Here is a 27,500-nt window from a genome sequence, read left to right as displayed (position 1 = left end):
GCAGGCAGGCAGGCAGGCAGGCAGGCAGGCAGGCAGGCAGGCAGGCAGGCAGGCAGGCAGGCAGGCAGGCAGGCAGGCAGGCAGGCAGGCAGGCAGGCAGGCAGGCAGGCAGGCAGGCAGGCAGGCAGGCAGGCAGGCAGGCAGGCAGGCAGGCAGGCAGGCAGGCAGGCAGGCAGGCAGGCAGGCAGGCAGGCAGGCAGGCAGGCAGGCAGGCAGGCAGGCAGGCAGGCAGGCAGGCAGGCAGGCAGGCAGGCAGGCAGGCAGTGATGGATATACAGTAGACATCGTTATGTAAATGTCAGCTTACTGTCTTTTACTTTTTTTTCCTGACTCAACTCTTCCTTGAGAAATATCTTGCTAGACACTATTTCACTTAAAGGACAACTTTGGGTTTTTTTTACAACAAGGGTTCATATTTTAGAATGTAATCAGAGAAAAGAAAAGATGAGTGTTAAAATGTTTTCATTTACTGCTTTCTATTGTTTTAGAAATGTTGATTTCAGTGGGTGGGGGGCATGCATACAAGTGGCTAAATATGTCTTTTTAGACACTCTCCGGCGATTTCTTTATTACTACCGGTATTTACTGTAACACTACTAGCACCGTAAGTCGCATCTGCTAATGGGCTTATTGTGTCTAAAAAATACATATTTAGCCACCTGTTTGCAAGCCCCCACCCACTGAAATCAAAATCATTCAAATTTCTAAAACGCTAGAAAGCAGTAAATGAAAACATTTCCAAACATTTCTTCACCCTTCTGTTCTCTTGTTAATGCTGGGAAAATCCCTCCGGAGAAAACTGCAGATCGACAAGCTCACGGATGCTGGGCTTTAGGTGGTGTTAATGGAAAGACTAAACATATAGATCTATCAGCAGTTAAACTCTTTCTTTACACATAAAGACTAAACATATAGATCTATCAGCAGTTTAAACTCTTTCTTTACACATAAAGACCTGCATCACCGGTTGTGTCACAGATTAGTTTGAGCTCTGTTTTGTTAGGCTCGATCTGGTTCTCAAAGTGGTGTCTGGGGGCTGGAGGCGGGGACCCCCAGGGGGTCCCTGAGGGGGTCCCTGAGCAAAATGAGCAACGGTTTAACCCATTAAGACCTGAGACCGTCTTCTAAACCAGAGGTTTTCAAACCTTTTTGACTCTCTGGTAAACAACCTTTTCATCCAGGGCACCCCTGAATTACACTGCTAATTCTTTTATAATCTTTTATCATATTACGCTATGAATGATTACACAATGTCATCTCCATAATTATACAACCCTTCACTTTCTAGTAGCTTTTAGAACAGACAGACTGACATTATCAGCCCAGACCATCTTTATGGATTATTATCATTTGACTTTTCTGATGACCTGATCTAATCAATGTTGACCGCCAGTGTGTCCCTATTTGTTCTTTTAACAATTTTGCTGCCATTTTAAACATAGCTGTAGTAAGCAGCTGCCAAATTGTCCTTACCTTTTAACGTGGGCACGCGCACGCATCGTGCACAATCTGTGCGCGACTCATCTAGTAGACGTGTAGACTCGGTAACAGCTTTTGAATAAAAAAAAACATTGAAATAGACATATCCGTTGCCACGCTGTATCCCTGCTTATCCGCCAGTGTTTACATGAAAAATCACACTCGTGTGAACTGAGCGGTGGAGGCTGCGTGTATGTGTGTGTGTGTGCGCGCGCGTGAATGTGAGTGTGAGTGTGCCTGGCCTCAGTGGCCTGAACAACAGCGCCCCTCCCTTAACATGTGTGGTCAAAAAAGGTACTGTAGGCTACATACAGACACACACACATACATACATACATACATACATACCCACACACACGGCCACGTATACGGCTCCATCGCTCAAAAAACATTGGAAAAAGCCAGCTGTGCGCTATGGTAACACGTGGACATGTTCGCGCACATAGCAGACGATATGTGCGCAGATCATATGCCAGGCGGGTAGAGGAATCAAACAGCTACAAAATAAATAAAAAAAACGTGTGAAAAAATACCATTCTATGGCCATGCAGTCAGCTCACTTGTTTACAATGAAAAGCTATGCGAACGGAGCTGCGATTGGACGTCAGACCGGATATGGAAACCTAGATCCGGTCCAAACGGGAAATACGACCGGATACAGTTAGGGGGCGGGCCTAAAGTCTGGCGGGGATCGCAGAGTATGAGTTAAGAATAGTGTGTGTGTGTGTCTGTGTCTGTGTCTGTGTCTGTGTCTGTGTCTGTGTCTGTGTGTGTGTGTGTGTGTGTGTGTGTGTGTGTGTGTGTGTGTGTGTGTGTGTGTGTGAAAGAGACGTAAAATCATTAGCGGCCCTTATCACTCTCGTGCACAAGTAGAATAAAAACAAATATAATGTTGGCTGTGTATCGGGGATCGCATCCTGGTGAAATATCTGGCAGTGTCTGATCCCTTGTCGGGATTACCCGCTTTTGACGAGTTTCTCCTTTTAGATTAGGTTCAGGCATAGTTTTACTGAGGTTAGGTTTAGGATTTTAAAACCTTTTTTTGGGGTCCCACTAGCACCTTCTATCCTCACAAAGTCCCATTTCTGACCGTTGTGTCTTTCTCTGGTTTTGAGAAGGCGAAGGTTAAAAGTATCCCACGGGTTCTCAAAACAGGCTGTCCAGATTTGCTGCCAATTGTGACGTCATCAAAAAAAAAAAAAAAAAAAAAAAACTTTTTTCAAAACAAATGTTTTTTTCAAAAGGATTTTGGGGGGGTTGGCGCAGTTCAGGCCAAAGGTGGTACTGCACCTGAAATGCTCTGAGAGCCATTCAATGAGAGAGGCTCTCTATTCAGGAGTGGTAATTTAGCCTCAAACCTTTTGAAAAACGTTTTTGGGACATAAACAATAATGACATAAATACTTTTTAAATGCATGGTGTATCACCTTTAAGGGTAGATTCCGTTGGACAAATGGAACGCCGGAACAATGGTGCGTCAGAACAACAGCTAACGTTGCGGTTTTACATTTTATCGTGGACTTGTTGACGGTGACTGTGTGGCTCGTTGTTGCACAGTTTCTGTGCCAATCTAAAAATATCATTTGTGGTTTTCAGTTTCAGGTAAATGATTAGGTGACGAGAAAAACCTGTCCTGTGTGTGTGTGTGTGTGTGTGTGAGTGAGTGAGAGAGAGAGAGAGAGAGAGAGAGAGAGAGAGAGAGAGAGAGAGAGGAGAGAGGGAGAGGGGGAGAGAGGGGAGAGGGGGAGAGAGAGAGAGAGAGAGAGAGAGAGAGAGAGAGAGAGAGAGAGAGAGAGAACATTTTATTTATAAGGCACCTTACAAAGTGCTGTAATGGACAAAAGTATACACAATCAAGTTAAAATAAGGCACATAGTAGTAATAACACAACAACAATACAATAAACAAAAGAAACAAACAAAGGACTGCACAAGTCGGTCATGTAAAAGTAAATATAAGAATAGCATTTCATGAAACAAAATGCTGACGAAACAAGTGTGTTTTTAACAAGTTCTTAAAACCTTCAACTGACTCTGCATTGTTTATAGTCAGCGGTAGAGCATTCCAGAGTTTTGGGGCAACAACCGCAAAGGCCCGGTCAGCCTTAGTGACGAGATTAGTTGAAGGGACAATAAGAAGGCCTTTGTGGGAGGACCTGTGGGAGCCCATAGGCTTAGGGCAGGGTTCCCCAATAGGCGGCCCGTGGGGGGCTCGTATCTCCAAATGTGTACGTTCGTTCCCAAAGTAAAGCCCTGCTTCATCATACAAGGCCGTCGCACAAAAGTAGTGAAAACAGCAGATCTACAAGCACACAACGCCTCGCTGTGCTTGTAGATCGGCTGTTTTCACTAGTTTAAATCATTTTTAAAATGATAAATGCAAAACAAACGGTTTTGGACATACACAATTTTCACCCGACAACGACGATATCTGAACTGTCGCTGGAGTAGCGGGAACGCCGCCGTCGCCCCCTGCAATGTTGTGTCCCTCGGCTTGGTACCCTAGACATAATTCAATGTTGTGGCCCTCGGCTTGGTACCCTAGACATGATTCAATGTTGTGGCCCTCGGCTTGGTACCCTAGACATGATTCGGCCAATCGGCCCTTGGGGAAAACTAATTGGGGAACCCTGGCTTAGGGTGCAGTAAGTCCTTGATATAAAGTGGGGCCAGCCCATGTAGTGCTTTATATGTAGTCAATAGGATTTTAAAATCTATACGGGACTTGATGGGAAGCCAATGAAGTGCGGCTAGTACCGGTGTTATGTGTAGTGATGGGCAATCCCCTTCATTTCAGTGAACGGATCATTTCGTTCACGTTCGCGGTAATGATCCGTTCAAAAGATTCGTTCATAGTGCGATCGTCCCGTGAAAAAACACAATCGCGGGAGCGTTTTTATTAGTCGCGAGTACAGCCCGCCGACGCGTCCTGTCTGCCGGCTGGGGCTATTAGGGGGAGGGGCGGGGGGGGGGGGGGGGGGGGGGGGTGAACGACCCATTTCAGGGATTTGAACGAATCGTTCACAAGTCATGCTAATGATTCGATTCTTGTGAACGAATCACTCATGAACGACACATCACTAGTTCTCTACGGTGTGTGTTTGTAAGAATTCTGGCTGCGGCTTTTTGAACTAACTGTAAACGTTGAACAGCGGAAAGGCTCAGGGTGGTATAGAGTTAGAGGCCATTACAATAATCTAACCGGGAAGAAACAAATGCATGCATGATTTTTTCAAGGTCTTGAGAGGTGATGATTGGTTTGATTTTGGCAATATTGCATAAGTGGCAAAAGCATGACTGGGTGACCTTCTGTACATGAGACAGAGAGACAAAGAGAATACCATTTGAATGCAAACCATAAATAAATACTCTCGTCAATAAGTTTCAAGAAGTTTATCCCAAGCCAAGCTTTCCTGTGAGGATGACATCAGAACTAGTCTATTTCTCACAGAAAACACACTATGTTCACGGTTTGCTCTAAGTTGCAATTTAACACAGCTCTGTGTACACACTTGATTTTACGGTACGCACACTTCTTTTTTAGTTTTGGTCGTTTTGTTCTGTTTTTGCTTTGGCAGTGTTAGCAGCGTATGTTTCCTCATGCCAATAAAAACCCTTTGAATTCATATTGAGTTGAGAGAAAGAGAGAGGGAGAGAGGGTTGGCACTGACTGACTGACTGACTGACTGACTGACTGACAGACTGACAGACAGAGTAGTTTGTGTGTTTGTGTGTGAGAGAGTGAAAGAGAGAGAGAGTGAGAGAAAGAGAGGCAGATTAAGGAAGGTAGACACACAGACAGACAGACATAATCTGTGTGTGTGTGTGTGTGTGTGTGTGTGTGTGTGTGTGTGTGTGTGTGTGTGTGTGTGTGTGTGTGTGTGTGTGTGTGTGTGTGTGTGTGTGTGTGTGTGTGTGTGTGTGTGTGTGTGTGTGTGTGTGTGTGTGTGTGTGTGTGTGTGTGTGTGTGTGTGTGTGTGTTAGGGCATTAACGACTTGACTCATTCAAAAGTTGAGTTGAAGTCTACTTTATCGTTTGACGATGTCATCACATCACACACGACCCCCCAATTATTTTGGGGGGTCCCCAGATGATTAACTTAATGTGAAACATTGTTTTCTCACTAAACAGTAAACAAACCAACACAAAGTTTAAGTGTACAGAGGGTATCTGCACATTTCTAAAGTGACAATTTAAGGACTTTTAACACCTCTAAAATGACAAATTAAACATGGTCCAAATTGTCAAATATATAGAGGCAGAAATGGTGAAAATAGCAGATCTACATGCTCACAACGCCTCGCATCATGTAGATCTGCTATTTTCACAATAGAACCATGTTATACCAAATGTAATTTAGCACTGTAACATTGGATCATTCCGTCCTTGACAATAAGCAATGTGTGAATGCTGTACAGACGCACACATGGAGCAAAAATTTCGACTTTCTCTGGTGGGAGTCGACTTGTGTAATGAACTCCACTCAGTGGACTTGTCGACTTTTTCGTTAATGCCCTAGCGTGCGTGCGTGTGTGTGTGCGTGCGTGCGTGCGTGCGTGCGTGCGTGCGTGCGTGCGTGCGTGCGTGCGTGCGTGCGTGCGTGCGTGCGTGCGTGCGCGCGTGTGTGTGTGTGTGTGTGTGTGAGTGAGAGTGTGAAAGAGAGAGGCAGATTAAGCCAGACAGACAGACAGACATACAGGCCGAGGCCCAGACTTGTCTGGTGTAAAACCATTAAGTATAAAGCAACAGAACACTCCTTACAGAGATATGATAGTATTATATATGATATATATAAAGCAACAGAACACTCCTTACAGAGATATGATAGCTGTTTATGTGAGGCAGGGAGGAATGCTGTCCATTAAGGACCAGCATGAAGGAAGGTCATGACCTAGGAAGGTCCTCGATGCACGTCCCACTGGGAGGAGACCCCGTGGCAGACCTAAGACCAGATGGAAGGATTATATCTCCAGACTGGCATGGGAACGCCTTGGTATACTCCCAGAGGGAGTGGAGGAAGTTGCGCAGGATAAGGAAATCTGGAAGTCTCAGTTGGAGCTGTTACCCCCGCGACCCGATTCCGGATAAGCGGTTGAAGATGGATGGATGGATGGATGAAGACAACGTGTGTGTGTGTGTGTGTGTGTGTGTGTGTGTGTGTGTGTGTGTGTGTGTGTGTGTGTGTGTGTGTGTGTGTGTGTGTGTGTGTGTGTGTGTGTGTGTGTGTGTGTGTGTGTGTGTGTGTGTGTGTGTGTGTGTGTGTGTGTTTTTAGAGAGTGTTTTTGGTGTGATGGTGAAACCCATGCCCTACCCTGTCGTATGAGAAGAGCAATATGCACAAAAGCAGGGAAAACGGCAGGTCTGCGAGCTCACAGCGCAACGCACCGCACTGAGCTTGTAGATCTAATCTAGAGAGAGCTAGAGAGAGAGACTGACTCACCAAGCAATCACAGACTGAAACTTCAGAGGTGATTCGCACGCACACACGCACACACACATGTGTGTGTTGTCACTGCTGTTGTAGCCCAGTGGTTCTCAACCTGTGGGTCGGGGTCCCCAGGGGGGTCCCCAGATGATTAACTTCATGTGCAACATTGTTGCTTTCTCACTCAACGGTAAACAAACACAAGTTGTGTTGTTGGGACACAAGGGTTGAATGCAGGGTCAGGGGTCAGCACTGGGACACACCTAAATTGACCCTTTTAACTATGATTATATTACAAAATATATTTGTATTACAACTATCCTAATTATATAATACACTATAATGGATTATAACTGTGATTATAATACACTATAAAGTATTAATGTATTACTATGATAATTATAATACACTACTAGTAAGACACCTCAGGGTGACATGCGACCTCGCCCTAAAGGGCGAGGTCGTGCCAATTCTTGACTATCTGGCCAACCACAGTGTTTCTCTGACGATTCTAGTTGTTATCATTCTGGGGGGAGTTTGTTCATGTTTTTGTGAGGGTATCAACCCTAGGAGACACGGGGAAACATGCAAACTCCACACAGAAAGGCCCTATCGCCAACCCCATCGAGGGTGTGAGCGATGGGGCCTAAACATGGAAATGTGGAGAACACTATATATGGAGATAGTCCAGTCCATCATGTCATAATGGGACTACCGTCATAGACAGTAGCCATTGTTAGGCCGGAGTCAATGGCTGTGTCTATGACGGTAGTTCCATATGACATATTGGACTAGACTATCTCCATATATAGTGTTATCCACATCTCCATGTTAGGACTCATATATGGGCATAAAAAGTATGTCATGTGACATCACTTCCTTTACAGACAGTCAGCCATTGACTCCGGATTAACAATGGCTACTGTCTATGACGGTAGTCCCATATGACATATTGGACTAGACTATCTCCATATATAGTGTTATCCACATCTCCATGTTTAGACAGCCAATGACTCCGGCCTAACAATGGCTACTTTCTATGACGGTAGTCCCATATGACATGATGGACTGGACTATCTCCATATATAGTGTTATCCACATTTCGTGTAGCCGCCCTGTACAGGAAGTGATGTCACAACTCGCTGACATCACACTGACATCACAGAGGATACGGAAGGACGGTCACGAGGATACGGAAGGAAGGAAGGAAGGACACTCAAGCGACACGATTCTTCAGAGTATATGCGACCTTCGGTCGCAATAATAGATTATAATAGTGATTATAACACAATAGAATCTATTATCATGTATTACAACTATATATCCTGGTGGTCTAAATGAAAAGTCAGTGAGTGATCAGTCATTATGAAGTGTTTGGCCCTGTTTGGCCTAGCTCAGACCTACTCTAGATTGGATACTTTTTAGTACCACCTTTAGTATCACTTTCACACCACTCTACCCAGGTCCTTGTAGTGGAAAACCTGTCTTAAGTGGGCGGTGTGGAGTGGTGTGGTGTTTGGGCCAGTGGAGAAGGGACTTTTGTTGACACTCCCATCAGCCGCTCAAGTGTCAAAGTTCAAAGGTCAGACAGTAATGCTCCTACTGTGTGGACACACCCTCAGGCTGCAAGCGTCTTAAAGGAGTAGTTCACCCCCAAAATGACTTTTTTCTATTGATTACTCATGCCATGGAGACTTGAGTTCAATAATATATATTTCTTTAGGGCTGGGATGCGATTAAAAGTTTTAATCTAATTAATTACAGGCTCTGTGATTAATTAATCGCAATTAATCACATTTTAATCGCACATTGATATTTGACCTGAGAAGCATTTATTTTCAAGTAAAACACATGTTGTTGTACGTGTGAATCAACAAGTGAGTTTTTAAAATCTAAATTTCTCATCTACTGGGCCAAGCAAAGCGCTCTGATCGGCTACTTCTCCCTTTGCGTTTGTTGTCTCTTTTTGGTTGGTGCATCACTATAATCAGTATGCCCAAAACTGAAGGTTCTGTGGTGCAAAAACTAAGTGTGATTAAAATGTGTGATTTTTTTTAATCGCGTTAATTTTCTGTAATTAATTAATCACAATTAATCAGTTAAAGTCCTAGCCTTAATTTTTTTTCACATTCCCAAGACAAAGTCAATTTACCCCCATTGATTCCGGATGTGGACCAATGGGCGTACGTTTATTGTAATGAAATTATTGCCTGAGTATTATTGCATGAGTAATCAATAGAAACAAAGTAATTTTGTGAGTGAACTACTCCTTTAACCCCCATCCACTCCAAGTCCCCAGAACCAAAGTGGCCGCCCTACTGGCCACCGCTGGAACAGCGGGTGAAATACATGCCGGGGTCTACAATAGGGTTCAATGGACGTTGAGCGACGTTCGTGACATAATTACGTCTCGACGTCAGTAAAATTGGCAAACTTTTGTTTGCCAATTTCCCCCACAATGCACCTGGATTTCCCCCACAATGCACCTGGATTCCCCCACAATGCACCTGGATTCGGCCTCTTCCGGGTGCTTCAAAACGCCACCGTGCAACTTGAAATGAATAGCGGGGGGGGGGGGGGGGGGGGCGGGGCTATCCGTTTTCTATATTATATATAACTATCATCCACTCCCATGTTAAAGTGATAGTTCACCTATTTTTGACATAAAGCTGTGTGAAATACTTGCCATTAAAACAGTGGTTAAAAATGTATTAATTGATTACCAGAGTCCCGTGGTCAGAGTTCTGGTCAGTTTCTAATGAATATTAAGTAGTTCCAATGGGGTGGGGGCCATTTGGCGTGGCCCAATCATTGAAAATAGATTAATCCACAAAACTAGCGTCATTTGTATTGTTGGCCTATTTCTATCATATATAGCGAGGTTTCGTTCTGATCAGCTGCCTGCAAAACACCTTGTTTTGGGGAAATACGTTGCAGCGGCGTAGTGATACTGGACACAAAAAAATAGTACCATGTGACAGAGGGGTCAAAGTTGAACGAAAGTTGGTCTATTTGGTAGAAATAGGTCAACAATACAAATGAAGCTAGTTTTGTGGATTCATCTATTTTTAATGATTGGGCCATGAGCTCCTGCCAAATCACCGGAACTACTTTATATTCATCTAAAACTGACCAGAACTCTGACCACGGGACTCTGGTAATCAATTAATACATTTGTAACCACTATTTTAATGGCAAGTATTTCACACAGCTTCATGTCAAAAATAGGTGAACTATCACTTTAAGGGAATAACCCGGAAGTTATTCCCTCAACATGGGATTGGATGGGGGTCAGGACGCTTGCAGCTGACTGTGTGACCGAACCCTCACTGAGTGGATGGGGGTCAGGAGGGACGCTTGCAGCTGACTGTGTGACCGAACCCTCACTGAGTGGATAGGGGTCAGGACGCTTGCAGCTGACTGTGTGACCGAACCCTCACTGAGTGGATAGGGGTCAGGACGCTTGCAGCTGACTGTGTGACCGTACCCTCACTGAGTGGATGGGGGTCAGGACGCTTGCAGCTGACTGTGTGACCGAACCCTCACTGAGTGGATGGGGGTCAGGACGCTTGCAGCTGACTGTGTGACCGAACCCTCACTGAGTGGATGGGGGTCAGGACGCTTGCAGCTGACTGTGTGACCGAACCCTCACTGAGTGGATAGGGGTCAGGACGCTTGCAGCTGACTGTGTGACCGAACCCTCACTGAGTGGATGGGGGTCAGGAGGGACGCTTGCAGCTGACTGTGTGACCGTACCCTCACTGAGTGGATGGGGGTCAGGAGGGACGCTTGCAGCTGACTGTGTGACCGTACCCTCACTGAGTGGATAGGGGTCAGGACGCTTGCAGCTGACTGTGTGACCGAACCCTCACTGAGTGGATGGGGGTCAGGACGCTTGCAGCTGACTGTGTGACCGTACCCTCACTGAGTGGATAGGGGTCAGGACGCTTGCAGCTGACTGTGTGACCGTACCCTCACTGAGTGGATGGGGGTCAGGACGCTTGCAGCTGACTGTGTGACCGTACCCTCACTGAGTGGATAGGGGTCAGGACGCTTGCAGCTGACTGTGTGACCGTACCCTCACTGAGTGGATAGGGGTCAGGACGCTTGCAGCTGACTGTGTGACCGTACCCTCACTGAGTGGATGGGGGTCAGGACGCTTGCAGCTGACTGTGTGACCGAACCCTCACTGAGTGGATGGGGGTCAGGACGCTTGCAGCTGACTGTGTGACCGTACCCTCACTGAGTGGATAGGGGTCAGGACGCTTGCAGCTGACTGTGTGACCGAACCCTCACTGAGTGGATAGGGGTCAGGACGCTTGCAGCTGACTGTGTGACCGTACCCTCACTGAGTGGATGGGGGTCAGGACGCTTGCAGCTGACTGTGTGACCGTACCCTCACTGAGTGGATGGGGGTCAGGACGCTTGCAGCTGACTGTGTGACCGAACCCTCACTGAGTGGATGGGGGTCAGGACGCTTGCAGCTGACTGTGTGACCGAACCCTCACTGAGTGGATGGGGGTCAGGACGCTTGCAGCTGACTGTGTGACCGAACCCTCACTGAGTGGATGGGGGTCAGGACGCTTGCAGCTGACTGTGTGACCGAACCCTCACTGAGTGGATGGGGGTCAGGACGCTTGCAGCTGACTGTGTGACCGAACCCTCACTGAGTGGATGGGGGTCAGGACGCTTGCAGCTGACTGTGTGACCGAACCCTCACTGAGTGGATGGGGGTCAGGACGCTTGCAGCTGACTGTGTGACCGAACCCTCACTGAGTGGATGGGGGTCAGCTGACTGTGTGACCGAACCCTCACTGAGTGGAGCCAGCAGTCACTGCTCTGGAATGTCTCCTTGCAACGCTCTACTTCCTGTTGGACAGGAAGTGCTACTCCACACACTTCCTGATCCTGAACCAGGTGATTGATAGAAGGAGGTCAGAGGTCAGTCAGACAGACGCATGGGAGGAAAACCTGGACCCAGAAGTCCAGTCTAACACGCTGGGAGCCAATGAGAGGCCAGCTGAAGTCCAGTCTAACACGCTGGGAGCCAATGAGAGGCCAGCTGAAGTCCAGTCTAACACGCTGGGAGCCAATGAGAGGCCAGCTGAAGTCCAGTCTAACACGCTGGGAGCCAATGAGAGGACAGCTGGCGTTTACCAACGGGTCTGAGGCCCTAAGCTAGATGCAGAATAGATCATTACAAGACCAAAATCTAGAGTGAACATTTTACACTCAAATCTTTGCTTCTGGGGGTCCCTGGAACAAGATATTTTGAAATGGGGGTCCGCGGACAAATTCATTTAATTTTGGGGGTCCTTGACATGACAAAGTTTGAGAACCGCTGACATGTCATGTACGTTTTTATTGTCTTCAGCACAGCACCGAGTGCCGCACTGCGAGCTTGTAGATCAGCTATTTTTGAAAAATCTTGAAAAGTACTTTTTTTTAACTGATTCTTCTAAAATCCTTCTAAGGTTTTGAAAGATGCATGTTTCTGTGTCAGTGGTTCTCAAAAGTTTTCATGTCAAGGACCCTTAGAATGATGTGTTTGTAAAGTATTTGTTCATAAAGTGTTAGTTCATAAGCTGGACTCCAATGTATTCTTTACAGAAATATATGAATTAAATAGTGATTATTTACAAGCTGGTCCACCTGGCCCTCATGACTGCAGTGTATTCATTTTTAGAATCAGCCTAAATTCATTACTAAGGGCTTAAAACCAAGTATAACATATATGTTCAACCCTGTCCTATTATGGAAACAGATGTTCTCTTGACGTTCTCCTCCTGACTGCTGTATGTGTCAGGGGTCTTCAACAGGCGGTCCGGGACCCTTAGGAGGTCCTCAGAGTTACTACAGCGGGTCCTCCAAATCTTCCAATCCTTTTTATATTAACCCTAGTGTCCATATTCTGAGAACTTTAGCCGGAAACAATGAAACTATATGGAATCTATGAACAGGTTGTGGGGGTCCCTGCTTCATCTCTCTCTCAACTAAGGGGTCCTTGGCCTGAAAACGTTGAGGACCTCTGCAGTACAGTACAGAATACAGTAGGTTATAGAACACAATACAGTATAGAATACAGTATGTTATAGAACACAATAGAACAGAGTCCAGGTGTGATGTCTCTCCAGGTCAAAGATACAGTACGAAACTCCTCTGACGTGTGTGTGTGTGTGTGTGTGTGTGTGTGTGTGTGTGTGTGTGTGTGTGTGTGTGTGTGTGTGTGTGTGTGTGTGTGTGTGTGTGTGTGTGTGTGTGTGTGTGTGTGTGTGTGTGTGTGTGTGTGTGTGTGTGTGTGTGTGTGAGAGAGCGCGCACGAGGAAGGAAGACCTCTGTACTTGTCATATTTCACAATGGACTGACACATTCCTTAGACACACACACACACACACACACACACACACACACACACACACACACACACACACACACACACACTTAAAGGAGAGCTTCACCCATATCTAATCTCGACTTCATGTGATTGGTCCATTTGCTCACGCTGCGTTCTCATTGGTTGGCCTGAGGACAGGTCAGAAAGTAGAAACCTGTCTACCAGTGACATCATCGGGTGGGTATAATGATCTGCTACACCCCAGAAAGCTGTGTGAGCTTCTCCATTGTCTGTTTTTAAACAGCAGAGTGCGTAGCCTAGTTTTGAGTTGACTTGCTCACCGCGGTGAGTATAGATGAGTATACAACCAGTAAGACTCCCTAATCGGGAGAGAAGCGACCGTCAGGTCGCAGCGTGATTTTAGGGCAAAATGTGTAGGAGCAGTGTCCAAAAATGTGTTTGAAAAAATGGGCCTGATGGTGGCGCTATATGGGACAGATCCATGTTGATGACATGAGTGTAGACACACTGTGTAGCTATTTGCGTGATTTTAGGGCAAATTTAACTGTGAACCTTTCTTAAACTGTTCTCTAGTTGTTGTCTGAAAAATATAATTTATTTTAATCATAACTTGGAATTTCACTTTGTTAAATGGGGGGAGGGGAGGGGGGAATCTAATCGTCAACGTTTACTCAGGCAGGGCATGACATTAACTTTTTCTCTGCCATTTTAAACATAGCTGTAGTAAGCAGCTGCCAAATTGTCCTTACCTTTTAACGTGGGCACGCGCACGCATCGTGCACAATCTGTGCGCGACTCATCTAGTAGACGTGTAGACTCGGTGACAAGCTTTCGAATACAAAAAACCCCATTGAAAAAGACATATCCGTTGCCACGCTGTATCTCTGCTTATCAGCCAGTGTTTACATGAAAAAGCATTGAAAAAAGCCAACTGTGCGCTATGGTAACACGTGGACACGTTCGCGCACAAAACGCACGATATGTGCGGGGATCATAATCCAGGCGTGTAGAGACTGGATCAAAGTTTCCAAACGCAAACATCCGATTGAAAAACGAGCGTTCCATCGCCCAGTAGCTTCCACTTCTGTTACACAGTAAACCAATGGAGGCGGGACTATGGCCCAGGCTCAGACTGGATACGGAAAGCTGGATCCGGTCCAGACCGGAAATGACCGGATACAGTTAGGGGGGCGGGCCTAAAGAGCCAGAATCAGCGAAAATCTGCGCTAATACTTTTAATCCTTTCATAATGATTAAAGCTAATTAAACTTTGCGGGCTCTACGGGCATGGCAGCGCGGTACAGCGGGAAATCTACGGTCTCTACGGGGATCGCGAGGTATGAGTTAAGGCTTGTCCTGTTTTCAGGGACAAGTAATGCATACTTCTGGAGTGCATTAAACATGTACTTGTCCGTTGGACAAGTGGCTCTTGGTTTCACTGTTTCTGTGACAGCTTTGTGCTGTATGCAGATTATGGACTGCCCATATATGGAGTGGAGAGTGGAGGGAGCAAGGGTGGGGGGGGGAGGGGGTCATTAGCAGTACCCTTTTGTTATTCATTCTATTTCAGTGTCTGACTGCTATGCATGCATTTAAGAAAGAAATGACTGTGAAATGTCTACACGTGCTTCAGAAAGTGAATGTCAAGCCCCTGACTAAGGTATCTAGTTTGTCATGGGGAAATTCGTCCTGAAATCACCATTCATATGAGAAATCACTATTCCTTTCTAATCACTATTCATATGACAAATCACTATTCCTTTCTAATCACTATTCATATGACAAATCACTATTCCTTTCTAATCACTATTCATATGACAAATCACTATTCCTTTCTAATCACTATTCATATGACAAATCACTATTCCTTTCTAATCACTATTGATATGACAAATCACTATTCCTTTTCTAATCACTATTCATATGACAAATCACTATTCCTTTTCTAATCACTATTCATATGACAAATCACTATTCCTTTCTAATCACTATTCATATGACAAATCACTATTCCTTTCTAATCACTATTCATATGACAAATCACTATTCCTTTCTAATCACTATTCATATGACAAATCACTATTCATATGACAAATCACTATTCCTTTCTAATCACTATTCATATGACAAATCACTATTCCTTTCTAATCACTATTCATATGACAAATCACTATTCCTTTCTAATCACTATTCATATGACAAATCACTATTCCTTTCTAATCACTATTCATTTGACAAATCACTATTCCTTCTCTAATCACTATTCATATGACAAATCACTATTCCTTTTCTAATCACTATTCATATGACAAATCACTATTCCTTTTCTAATCACTATTCATATGACAAATCACTATTCCTTTTCTAATCACTATTCATATGACAAATCACTATTCCTTTTCTAATCACTATTCATATGACAAATCACTATTCCTTTCTAATCACTATTCATATGACAAATCACTATTCCTTTTCTAATCACTATTCATATGACAAATCACTATTCCTTTCTAATCACTATTCATGGGTTGCATGGTGTTCTGATTGTCTGAATTCACGTTACGCAACTTCCTGGTGCTGACCAAGGAATATTTTAAGAAGGAATGGAAACACGTGACCACCGGGCATGCTCCATGTCTGGCTATGAAGCGCACCATGGGTGCCAGAACTCGCACCGGAAGTGCGATAAAATACATGTCAGTGAAGCCACCGCAGTTTTCCCAATGACCCTGAGAGCAACGGTGGGGGCCGATGGGCAATAGGCTTCCCACACTCCCGCGCCCCCACCGTTGTGCTCAGGGTCGTTGGGAAAACCGCGGTCGCGTCAGTGAATGGAGCCGGCTTGATCAGCTCATGAACAAACCTGGAACAAAAACTATTTATGAACGACTGAGACCTTTGTCATCTAATCTGTTCAGGAATATAAAAGAAGACATATCAAAGGTATTTTTACAATCACTTGCTTTTCGATGTGCACAGTACATAATGAAATAATAATAATAACAGTAAATAATAATCGTTTCTGTCTCCGAAGTATCGCGAGATTTGGTTCCCAGACAGGAAACGGTGGATAGTCTCGCGATACTTGGCACGTTTAGAAACATACTTTTTGCTCTTTAGATACTGCTATAAAATGACACAGTGCACACATCGAAAATCCACACAGCACAAAAAAGATGTGTGACATGTCTTCTTTTATTTTCCTGAGCTGAGTATGTTATAAAGGACTCACTTTTTCATAAATAGTGTTTGTTCATGAACTTCATGAGCTGCTGGGAGGCTGCTCCACAGTCTTACACCCAACTTCCGGCTGCAGTTTAGCACCCATGGTGCGACCAATCTGCCGGTTGGAACTGCGAGATAGCGAAAGGGGCGTGGATGTCTTTACCTCTTATTTACCTTGGTGCTGACGTCACAGTTGAAGGGGAAAACCCCGCTAAGAGCCCATAGAGTTAACCCAGAAATCGCAAATTTAATGCAATTTCCGAATAGTAAAGTATACAATACGGCTAGCATGATCAAGAACACAAGATAGTAAAAAGGCACAAAGCGTTATAATTTACTTTACCGTTCGAAATAATGATTTGTTGGCTTTAAGTCCAGCAATTTCTGTGTTATTTTCCCCTTCAAAGCTGACGTCAGCACCAGGAAGTTGCTGAGAAATGTGCTGAATGCGCGTGCGTGGGCGTGAATAGGGTCTATTGGCGTAGAACATTATTTCTAAGCCAATCAGACACATTGAAACACCCGTGTTGGTCCTCAACATGTCCGTTTAGGACTACAAATGCCACCCATGTATTCATACCATTTAGCTGAGGCAGTGTGGCAAGGGTGTGATTCATTGTGCGTGTGTGCATGTGTGTGTGTGTGCGCGCGTGCATGCATGCGTGTGTGTGTGGTATTTGACACCGTCAACCATTTGGTCTGTTAGTTTATCTACAAGCTCACAGTTGTAAGCTTGGCAAAAAGATTTGGTGGCGAGTTAAGTGGTCCCAAATATGCAGCTTGGCAAATAAAAGGTGAATTGATCCCAGTTCATGACTGATGATAATTTCAAGATAAATTTAAATCGCCACAATACGATTATTGTGAGTGTTTTTGGACGATAATAACGACTCCCTAATTAACTAGTGCAGGGGTCTTCGACATTTACAGGCCAGGGACCCCTTAGTTGTGAGAGAGATGAAGCAGGGACCCCCACAACCTGTTCATAGATTCCATGTAGTTTCATTGTTTGACAGCACAATCATCAGTGTATTTTGGATTCATGTCAATTTGAGTTTTCAGATATTTAAAGACTTGAACCGTCAATACTTAATAAACTTGACATTTCACTCTGTACTTAGTCTGCTCTTTTTCCCCTCTACAAAACCTCTTTGCCAAAAATAGCAGATCTACAAGCTCACAACGCCTCGCGCTGCAAGGTGTTATAAAAAAAAGGAGAAAAAAAGGTTTTTTATCAGACAAAGATATGGAGGCCCCCCTGTAGTGACTTTAAGGACTCCCTAGGGGTCCCGGACCCCCTGTTGAAGACCCCTGAACTAGAGATAGGCATAGTGATGGCTGATGGACTGCTGGAGTCATTGGACGACCGGAATGGGTTTCAACACGCATCCCTGTGGCACTCCCTGGTCACCTTAATGAATACATAATGAGATGCTGTGTAGTTCATTATCTATTGATTGTCTCCACCAGGCCGAAAGGCACGGGGAGACTATGTTTTACACCCTGTCCGTGCTTCTGTCTGTGAACAGCTAATCTCTGGCACTGACACACTCTGACACACTCCCTGGGTGTCCAAAAATGTGTTTGTGCACAAATCCGCCTCCTGGTGGCGCTATAACAGGCCCATGTGAAACACTCAGGGAGTGTACCTGCACAGTTTTAGCCTCGCGTCGCCAGGCTTACTCATCTGCCAAGAGAAAAGCCTGGTTACGACCATCGGCTGAAACGGCATGAAACGGTGCTTCTTCCGCCGGGAGAATTTCACCGGAAGACTGCAACGCATGACGTAACTTCTGTTAACCGCAGCACTTCCACCACTTCGGGTGTCTGCAGGCTCATGCCATTCACATTGCCTATTAGCCCTATTCACTCAGCATCCCCCGGGTGCTGACATCAATTTAGAAGGGGAAACTATAACAGAAATTGCTGGACTTAAAGCCAACAAATCATTATTTCGAACGGTAAAGTAAATTATTCCGCTTTGTGCCTTTTACTATCTTGTGTTCTTGATCATGCTAGCCGTATTATATACTTTACTGTTCGGAAATTGCATTAAATTTGCGATTTCTGTGTTAACTTTATAGGCTATAGTAGGATTTTCCCCTTCAAAATGTGACTTCAGCACCCGGGGGATGCTGAGTGGGCGGGCCGTGAATAAGGCTAATTGTGCCCAGGGTGGCACAGTTTAGCTGCCATCATGGCAACGGCGCCGCTGATTGGCTGTTCACAGACGGAAGGATGGACAAGCGGACGGACGGACAGGGCACAAAACATCTCCCTGGGCCTTTCAAAACATAGTTCAGGGATTGACACTAACGGTTGCCCGACTGCCCGGGGCAAGTAAAAAAAGAGGTCGGGCAGGTGAAGTTTGCTACTGGGTTGCCCGACAGGGCAAGTGCACATTTTGAGTTACAATTATGAGATCCGTGCCAGCTTCAACAGGGCTAGTGTTCCGTCTCTCTCTCTATCTCACTCTCGCTCCCCCCCTCCCAAGTCCATCCCTCCACAGTCCACACACACACACACACACACACACACACACACACACACACACACACACACACACACACACACACGCACGCGCGCACACACACACTGAACGAACGTGCAGCCAGTGGCTCATAGACTGTAAAAGCAGTCGCTACTTGAGCTAGCAGTCGAAAACAGCTAATCTACAAGGCGTGCAAATTCACATTATGCTAAAGCATGGCCAGATTAATGCACACGCTTTACGGTGGAGAGAAAGTGAAAGAAGACAAACTATTCCCGTAAAAGTGCCAAAATCATAGCAAAGGCTGCTGAAGGTGCGCTCGAGCGCTAATGCGCTAAAAATGTCCGCGAATCGTCTATTTTCCGTGCGAAGCGTCTAATATTTCCGTGCTGTCAACAGTGCCTTTCTGATGTTTCCATCCCTGTTGGTATCCAGCCACACACATCCATACTATTGCGCTACATAATCCATTTAATCATGAGCAGCATGTGTGTCCACTGCAGTCTGTTAGCGTTCTGTGCTAAGATAAGTACATCTCCAACTTGTCTGCTGTCCAGTGTTGCCAGGTTTTGTTTGTGAGAGAGAAACAAGCACCCAGGTCTATGATTTTTTTTATTCATTATTATTATTTGTGTGTGTGTGTGTGTGTGTGTGTGTGTGTGTGTGTGTGTGGGGGGGGGGGGGGGGGGGCAAGTGGCCAAGACATGAGGGCAAGTAGATCATGACCTGTACTTGCCCGATGGGCAAGTGCCTCTGAGACCTTAGTGTCAACCCCTGTAGTCCCCCTGGGCCTTTCAAAACATAGTCCCCCTGGGCCTTTCGGCCTGGTGGAGACAAAAAGAAAAGTATCTCAGTCAAAGGCTGCGGCAAGCAGAACAGTCTGTAGTTGTGTTTTAACAGAATGTGTGGAGCATAACAACTCAATGCTGCTTCGTTTATTGGTGGTTTTGGGAACAGAAAGCAGAACCTTTATTATCAGTGATGAGCTGAGAGGTTCATGATGTCAGTACAAGACCAGAACGTTGGACTGAACCATGCAAAGCTTTATAGACCAGCAGTAGGGTTTAGAAATCACTTATTTGGCACACAGGCTAAGGATTTAAGACATGGGAGTGATGCTCCACTCTGGAGACACACCGGTACAGTAGTCTAGTCCAGGGGTTCACAAACTGTTTTGGCTCAGGGCACCCTATACATATTCTTTTCATCCGAGGCACCCCTACATTATAATCATCATTTTGACTCCCAGCACCTTATATTTATAGCATATTTTATTGATTATGTTGCGAGGAAAACATTGAGATAATAGCCATTTTGGTTAGAACTGACTGAAAATAACGTTGTACTTCAAGTTTAAAATGATACTAAATATTTTTTTTTAACTGTCCAAATAAATTCCAAATATTATCAAATTATCTCGCGGCACCCACTTTGAAAACCCCTGGTCTAGACTACTGCAGATGAATGTAAGGCACTGTTACAGTAGCCTATAGTGACTAGACTCTAGTCTACTGAAGAAGATGAATGAATAGATACTGTATGTAAAGACACCGGTACAGTATAGTCACAATCAGAATTTTATCAACCTTATTGTCAAGTCACCTGCAAAAAATTACAAAAGTAAAACAAAGTGGGTGAAATGTATTTTCACCAAGTCTACTGATATATATAGCTATAAAGACACCATTACAGTCTAGATAAATGTATAGCTATATGTAAAGACACCATTACAGTCTAGATACATGTATAGCTATATGTAAAGACACCATTACAGTCTAGTGTAGATAAATGTATAGCTATATGTAAAGACACCATTACAGTCTAGTGTAGATAAATGTATAGCTATATGTAAAGACACCATTACAGTCTAGTGTAGATAAATGTATAGCTATATGTAAAGACACCATTACAGTCTAGTGTAGATAAATGTATAGCTATATGTAAAGACACCATTACAGTCTAGTGTAGATAAATGTATAGCTATATGTAAAGACACCATTACAGTCTAGATAAATGTATAGCTATATGTAAAGTCACCATTACAGTCTAGTGTAGATAAATGTATAGCTATATGTAAAGACACCGTTACAGTCTAGTGTAGATAAATGTATAGCTATATGTAAAGACACCATTACAGTCTAGTGTAGATAAATGTATAGCTATATGTAAAGACACCATTACAGTCTAGTGTAGATAAATGTATAGCTATATGTAAAGACACCATTACAGTCTAGTGTAGATAAATGTATAGCTATATGTAAAGACACCATTACAGTCTAGTGTAGATAAATGTATAGCTATATGTAAAGACACCATTACAGTCTAGTGTAGATAAATGTATAGCTATATGTAAAGTCACCATTACAGTCTAGTGTAGATAAATGTATAGCTATATGTAAAGACACCGTTACAGTCTAGTGTAGATAAATGTATAGCTATATGTAAAGACACCATTACAGTCTAGTGTAGATAAATGTATAGCTATATGTAAAGACACCATTACAGTCTAGTGTAGATAAATGTATAGCTATATGTAAAGACACCATTACAGTCTAGTGTAGATACATGTATAGCTATATGTAAAGACACCCTTACACCATACATGGGCAACTGGCGGCCCGGGGGCCACATGTGGCCCCCACCTTCACTTAATGCGGCCCACAGGTTAATGTCGGAATACAGATATATTATTGATTTCAGCTGTCACAATTCCAAATAGGCAAACATGACCTGCTTTAATTCCTTCAGTCTATATTATTAGCTTAGTGACTAGTATAAATGTTAGTCTTTTTCTTATGTCCAATGTACCGGTATTTGTATTTAAGTTCATAAAGTTAACTAAATGTATTTGAAATTAAATCAAATGTTACATTTCAGGATTCCAATTCAAAAGAAGCAAAAACAGCAGATCTACAAGCTCAGTTTTGAGCTTGTAGATTGGCTATTTTTGCTTCTTTTGTGTGACATACTAGACGATTACTAGACAAAGTAGGATGTAGCAAAATGCATTGTGGTCCTCTGGAGTGAGTGTGTAAATATAGTGGTCCTCTGGAGTGAGTGTGTAAATATAGTGGTCCTCTGGAGTGAGTGTGTAAATATAGTGGTCCTCTGGAGTGAGTGTGTAAATATAGTGGTCCTCTGGAGTGAGTGTGTAAATATAGTGGTCCTCTGGAGTGAGTGTGAAATATAGCATTGTCTAATTTGTGTCGTTTTAGCTACTTTAGTGATTTTGATTTCAGTGGTTGGGGGCATGCGTACAAGTGGCTAAATATGTATTTTTAGACACACGAAGCCAGCGATTTCTTTATTGCTATTTACAGTAGCACAACCAGCCTCCATAAGTCACATCTGCCCATGGAAGATTGTGGTGCATCTAGAGAATGGGCTTATTGTGTCTATAAAATGCATATTTAGCCACTTGTACGCATGGCCCCAAACCACTGAAATCAAAATAGTTGAAATGGAATGGCTAAAACGATAGAAATCAGTAAATGAAAACCTTTTAACACTCATCTTGCCTTTTCTCTAAAATATGAACCCTTGTTGTAAAAAAAGAAAGGTTGCCCTTTAAGGGGATATGGTTAGGTTAGTCTTACAGCCTGTCTGTCTTTCTCTGACTGTCTGTCTGTCTCTCTAAAGGTGGTTGCACACTGCTGCGTTTTTCGGGCCGAATATCGGAGTGAATTTCGGAGCACGCAAATAAAAAAATCAACATCACGTTATGTCAGTCACGTTTGCACACTGCCACCCGTTTCGCGCACCACTCGGTCCCTTGCTCTCTCTATCTCTCTCTCTCTCCTTGCCCTGAAAAACGCATTTCGCAACGAAAAACGCAGCAGTGTGCAACCAGCTTAACTGCCTGTCTGTCTGTCTGTCTGTCTGTCTGTCTGTCTGTCTGTCTCTCTAACTGCCTGTCTGTCTGTCTAACTCAAGGGTCTTCAACAGGGGGTCCGGGACCCCTAGGGGGGCCTACAGGGGGTCCTCCAAATCTTTGTGTGATAGAAACCTTTTTTCTCCTTTTTTATATTAACCACTTGGACCTGCCTAGTGTCCCTATTCTGAGAACTTTAGCAAAAAATAGCAGACCTACAAACTCACAATGCCTCACGCTGCAAGGCGTTGTGAGCTTGTAGATCTGCTAACACAAATTGACATGAATCCAAAATACACTGATGATTGTGCTGTCAAACAATGAAACTATGTGGAATCTATGAACAGGTTGTGGGGGTCCCTGCTTCATCTCTCTCTCAACTAAGGGGTCCCTGCTTCATCTCTCTCTCAACTAAGGGGTCCCTGCTTCATCTCTATCTCAACTAAGGGGTCCCTGCTTCATCTCTCTCTCAACTAAGGGGTCCCTGCTTCATCTCTCTCTCAACTAAGGGGTCCCTGGCCTGCTCTACCTGTCTGTCTCTCTCTAGACGACAGCCTATCAGGAGTCAGTGTTTAACTACCTGTCTGTCTCTCTCTAGACGACAGCCTATCAGGAGTCAGTATTTAACTACCTGTCTGTCTCTCTCTAGACGACAGCCTATCAGGAGTCAGTGTTTAACTACCTGTCTGTCTCTCTCTAGACGACAGCCTATCAGGAGTCAGTGATGTCCAGGACCGTCTGGCGTCGCTGGAGCTGCGGGTCCAGCAGCAGGATGATGACATCACCGTGATGAAGGCGGCGCTGGCCGACGTCCTGCGCCGATTGGCCGCCTCCGAAGACTCCGCCCCTCCCAGCGCCAAGAAGCACACCGGGGGCAAAGGTACACGTCTTCTACATCACTCAGCCCGCGACCCCCAAAATAATCATATTTTAACTGGGGACCCCCCATCCTACGAGCATTTTGTATAACACGGTTCTATTGTGAAAATAGCAGATCTACATGCTCACAACGCCTCGCAAACGCGAGGCGTTGTGAGCATGTAGATCTGCTATTTTCACAATTTCGGCCTCTAATATTTGACAATTTGGCCAATGTTTAATTTGTAATTTTAGAGGTGTTAAAAAGTCCTTAAATTGTCACTTTAGAAATGTGCAGATACCCTCTATACACTTAAACTTTATGTTGGTGTCATTTTGGGGGTGAACTACTCAGGCCTGAGATTATCGAATGCTTTAACTCTAGAAAAAAGTTGTGAAAATGTGTGCAAATCTTTAACTTGTATGTATTTTTAAAGCGAACGTTTGTAACTCAAATTTTGCTTCTGGGTGGTCCCTGGAACTAAATATTTTGAGATGGGGGCCCGTGGCCAAATAAATATCAGTTTGGGGGTCCTTCACATGAAAAGGTTTGAGAACCACTGACATAGTAGTCTCTCAAGAACAGACTAACTGAGCTCCAGTTGAGTGAAAAGGACCTTTTCTTTGACGATGGCTGGCCAGATTGCTGATATAGAAACATAGGTTTTTCATAGGTTTGTCAAAATTCAAGTTTTCACAATTTTAAAAAAATAGCAGATCTACAAGCTCGCAGCGCAGCACTCGGTGCCGCGCTGTGAGCTTGTATATCTGCTATTTTTCAATAGTTAAAGAATAAAATAATGATACACTATAATGTGTACCCGTTCTAAATGGGTTAAAGATTAGAAGAAAAAAAAAATACAGACAAATGGCAGAATGTCCCATTTAAAGTTTTCAAATGTTTACGACTAGGATGACGCTCCCTGTGCGGGAACGGTTTGATGAGGAGTAGTCTTTGGTTTGACCCGTCCGGGGATCGAACCCCGACCTCCCAGTCTCAGGGCGGACACTCTGACCACAAGACCACTGAGCTGCTTTTGGCAGATACATTATTATGAACACATAGACGTCGAGAGACGTCTTACCTGGTTACCATGGATACCAGGTTACGGTGCCGCTGCGGCCGCTGGTGAGCGAAAAAAAAAAACCCTTCATATCCCATGATACAACTCAGCGGCCAGCATCAGGAAGCATGTAATCTCTATAGGCTCCTATTCATCATCAGGAAGCATGTAATCTCCATACTGTAGGCTCCTATTCATTGCTGTTGCAACGGAATGGCTTTATCTCGGAATCTACTTCCACAAACGCTTCGAACGCCTTTTTTTTCACGGCGACACTGGGCCGTGACGATCAGCCACGATTGGGATTTTAGTTTGGCGACCGAAACAAACAAACTAAGGTCCAATTTCCAATTTAAAATCGTCAAGTTACACAACGTGCACACGCGCATGGCTTCCGCGGCACTTCAAAATAAAGCGTAAGTTGAATGGTGGTGCTCTACAGCCAAACAATTGCCCAAATAATGGCAGCCCAGTATTAATGGGGCTGCCTAACCCTAACCCTAACCCTATGTTAACTTGGTATAATGCTAACCTGCCAACGCTGGTGAATGTTAACACTTTGGTTGCCAACCCAGAGTTTCCAGAGTTTGGGCAGTTTTTGAAGGAAAAAAAAAAAGAAAATGTTTGGACCTCAATAAATGTATTAGGCATGATCGCGATCGCACAATTGTATGTTTAACCCCCATACCAACCCCATCTTTCAAACATGGCAGCCATGTTTGTTTACATAATGTAAAAACATAATGGCTTCCATCTCATGAATGCCTGAACGGTTTGCCAAGCAGATTTTTTTGTTTGAAAGCTGTGAACAGCGTGCACACGCATGGTGCATGATTAGGCATGGGCTTGCATGATCTGTGCACTATGAATTACATGGAGGTCTATGGAGACCATGGCATCGTGGACCTTCAAAGAGATGTAATTGATTGCAATGAGAGAGTTAACCACTATGCCTAAACCTAACCTAAACCCTATACATACATAACCACTATGCCTAAACCTAACCTAAACCCTATACATACATAACCACTATGCCTAAACCTAACCTAAACCCTATACATACATAACCACTATGCCTAAACCTAACCTAAACCCTATACATACATAACCACTATGCCTAAACCTAACCTAAACCCTATACATACATAACCACCATCCCACGCGAGCCACGTGAGGCCCCGCCGAGCGAGCGAGTCGTCGGGTCGAGCGTGGCGAAGGTCGGGACAGAATAATAAATCACAGGGCGTCCCTGCACAAGCTCCTCCCCCTCCTCTCCTCAGCTCCAGTAGGAATAAGTCACCGCTGCAGTAGCATGGCATGACCAACTGCTATATGCTGCTGTATGTAGCAGTGATTACTATCATGTGTGTGTGTTGGCGTGTGCACGTGCGTGAGCACTGGGGGTTTCATGTGTTGCTCAATACATGCGCGTGCGCACACACACACACACACACACACACACACACACACACACACACACACACACACACACACACACACACACACACACACACACACACACTCTCTAATGCCTTCTGGTTTCAGCTCATTAACTCTCAGGAATATGGGATCGAAACCATTGTGTTGTTTAAGAGCTTTGAAATGGTGTGTGTGTGTGTGTGTGTGTGTGTGTGTGTGTGTGTGTGTGTGTGTGTGTGTGTGTGTGTGTGTGTGTGTGTGTGTGTGTGTGTGTGTGTGTGTGTGTGTGTGTGTGTGTGTGTGTGTGTGTGTGTGCACGCCCCCCCCCCCCCCCCCCCCCACCCGCATGCTTGCTTCCTTTCAGACGTTGGAGGTCATTTGAGGATTTCCTGTTACACACACACACACACACACACACACACACACACACACACACACACACACACACACACACACACAGATTGACAGACAGACAGACGACATCAGAAAGCAGTTTATTAACCATTTGAACTCCAACATCCATATTCTGGGTTAGCCATGTAACTTTGATTTGGTAAATATAAATAAAAGGTTCTGGGGTCCAGTTTAGGAGCACGGTTTACCAAACAGTGGCTTGGGACCCATGTTTGAGTCGCACACCAATTTTTATGGATCACAATTAAATATCCCACTTTTTTTTTGCGGCCGTTATCTATTTTCATAAAAATAGATGTTTTAGAAGGTGTGAACAATAGCAGATCCACAAGTGTTGTGAGCTTGTAGATCTGCAATTTTCACTTGAGCAAACGTTTAATTTAGTTTTCAAGCTAAACAGTTTGGGAACCGTTGGGATGAAGGGTTTACCCTCTCTACCGGGGTGGGCAACTTTGATGATGGAGAGGGCCACTACATTTTCACACTCACTCCAGAGGGCCACTACATTTTCACACTCACTCCAGAGGGCCACTACATTTTCACACTCACTCCAGAGGGCCACAATGCATATACATAGCAAAAATAGGCGATCTACAAGCTCAAAACACGTCGCAGTATTGAGCTTGTAGATCTGCTATTTTTGAATTGGAATCCTGAAAAGTAACTTATTTTTGTTTTAATTTCAAATGCATGTTTTCTTATGTTAATTCATGAACTTAAATACAAATACATTGGACATAACAAATATAATAACATTTTAATACTAGTCATTTAGCTACTAATATAGACTGAAGTAATTGAAGCGGTTAATTTGTCCCTGTTTTGAACTGTAACAGCTGAAATCAATAATATATCAGTACTCCAATATTAACCTGAGGGCCACATTAAGTGAAGGTGGG

At 44.3% G+C, this 27,500-nt stretch overlaps 1 protein-coding gene across 1 annotated transcript in view; it reads left to right on the top strand.

Annotated features, from left to right (window-relative positions):
- eml4 (EMAP like 4) overlaps nucleotides 1-27,500 on the top strand; it is a 118,995-nt gene that overhangs the window by 12,827 nt on the left and 78,668 nt on the right. Inside the window, exon 2 of the mRNA XM_080741004.1 lies at nucleotides 23,547-23,726. Within this exon, the coding sequence (XP_080597130.1) occupies nucleotides 23,547-23,726 (180 nt within the window). The remainder of the gene's footprint in view (nucleotides 1-23,546; nucleotides 23,727-27,500) is intronic.

Source organism: Nannobrachium achirus (genome assembly GCF_963921795.1).
Source record: "Nannobrachium achirus genome assembly, chromosome: 13".
In the NCBI taxonomy this organism is placed as follows: Eukaryota; Metazoa; Chordata; class Actinopteri; order Myctophiformes; family Myctophidae; genus Nannobrachium; species Nannobrachium achirus.
Note: the sequence above shows the minus strand (reverse complement) of the source record. Positions and strands in the feature narration are given on the sequence as shown.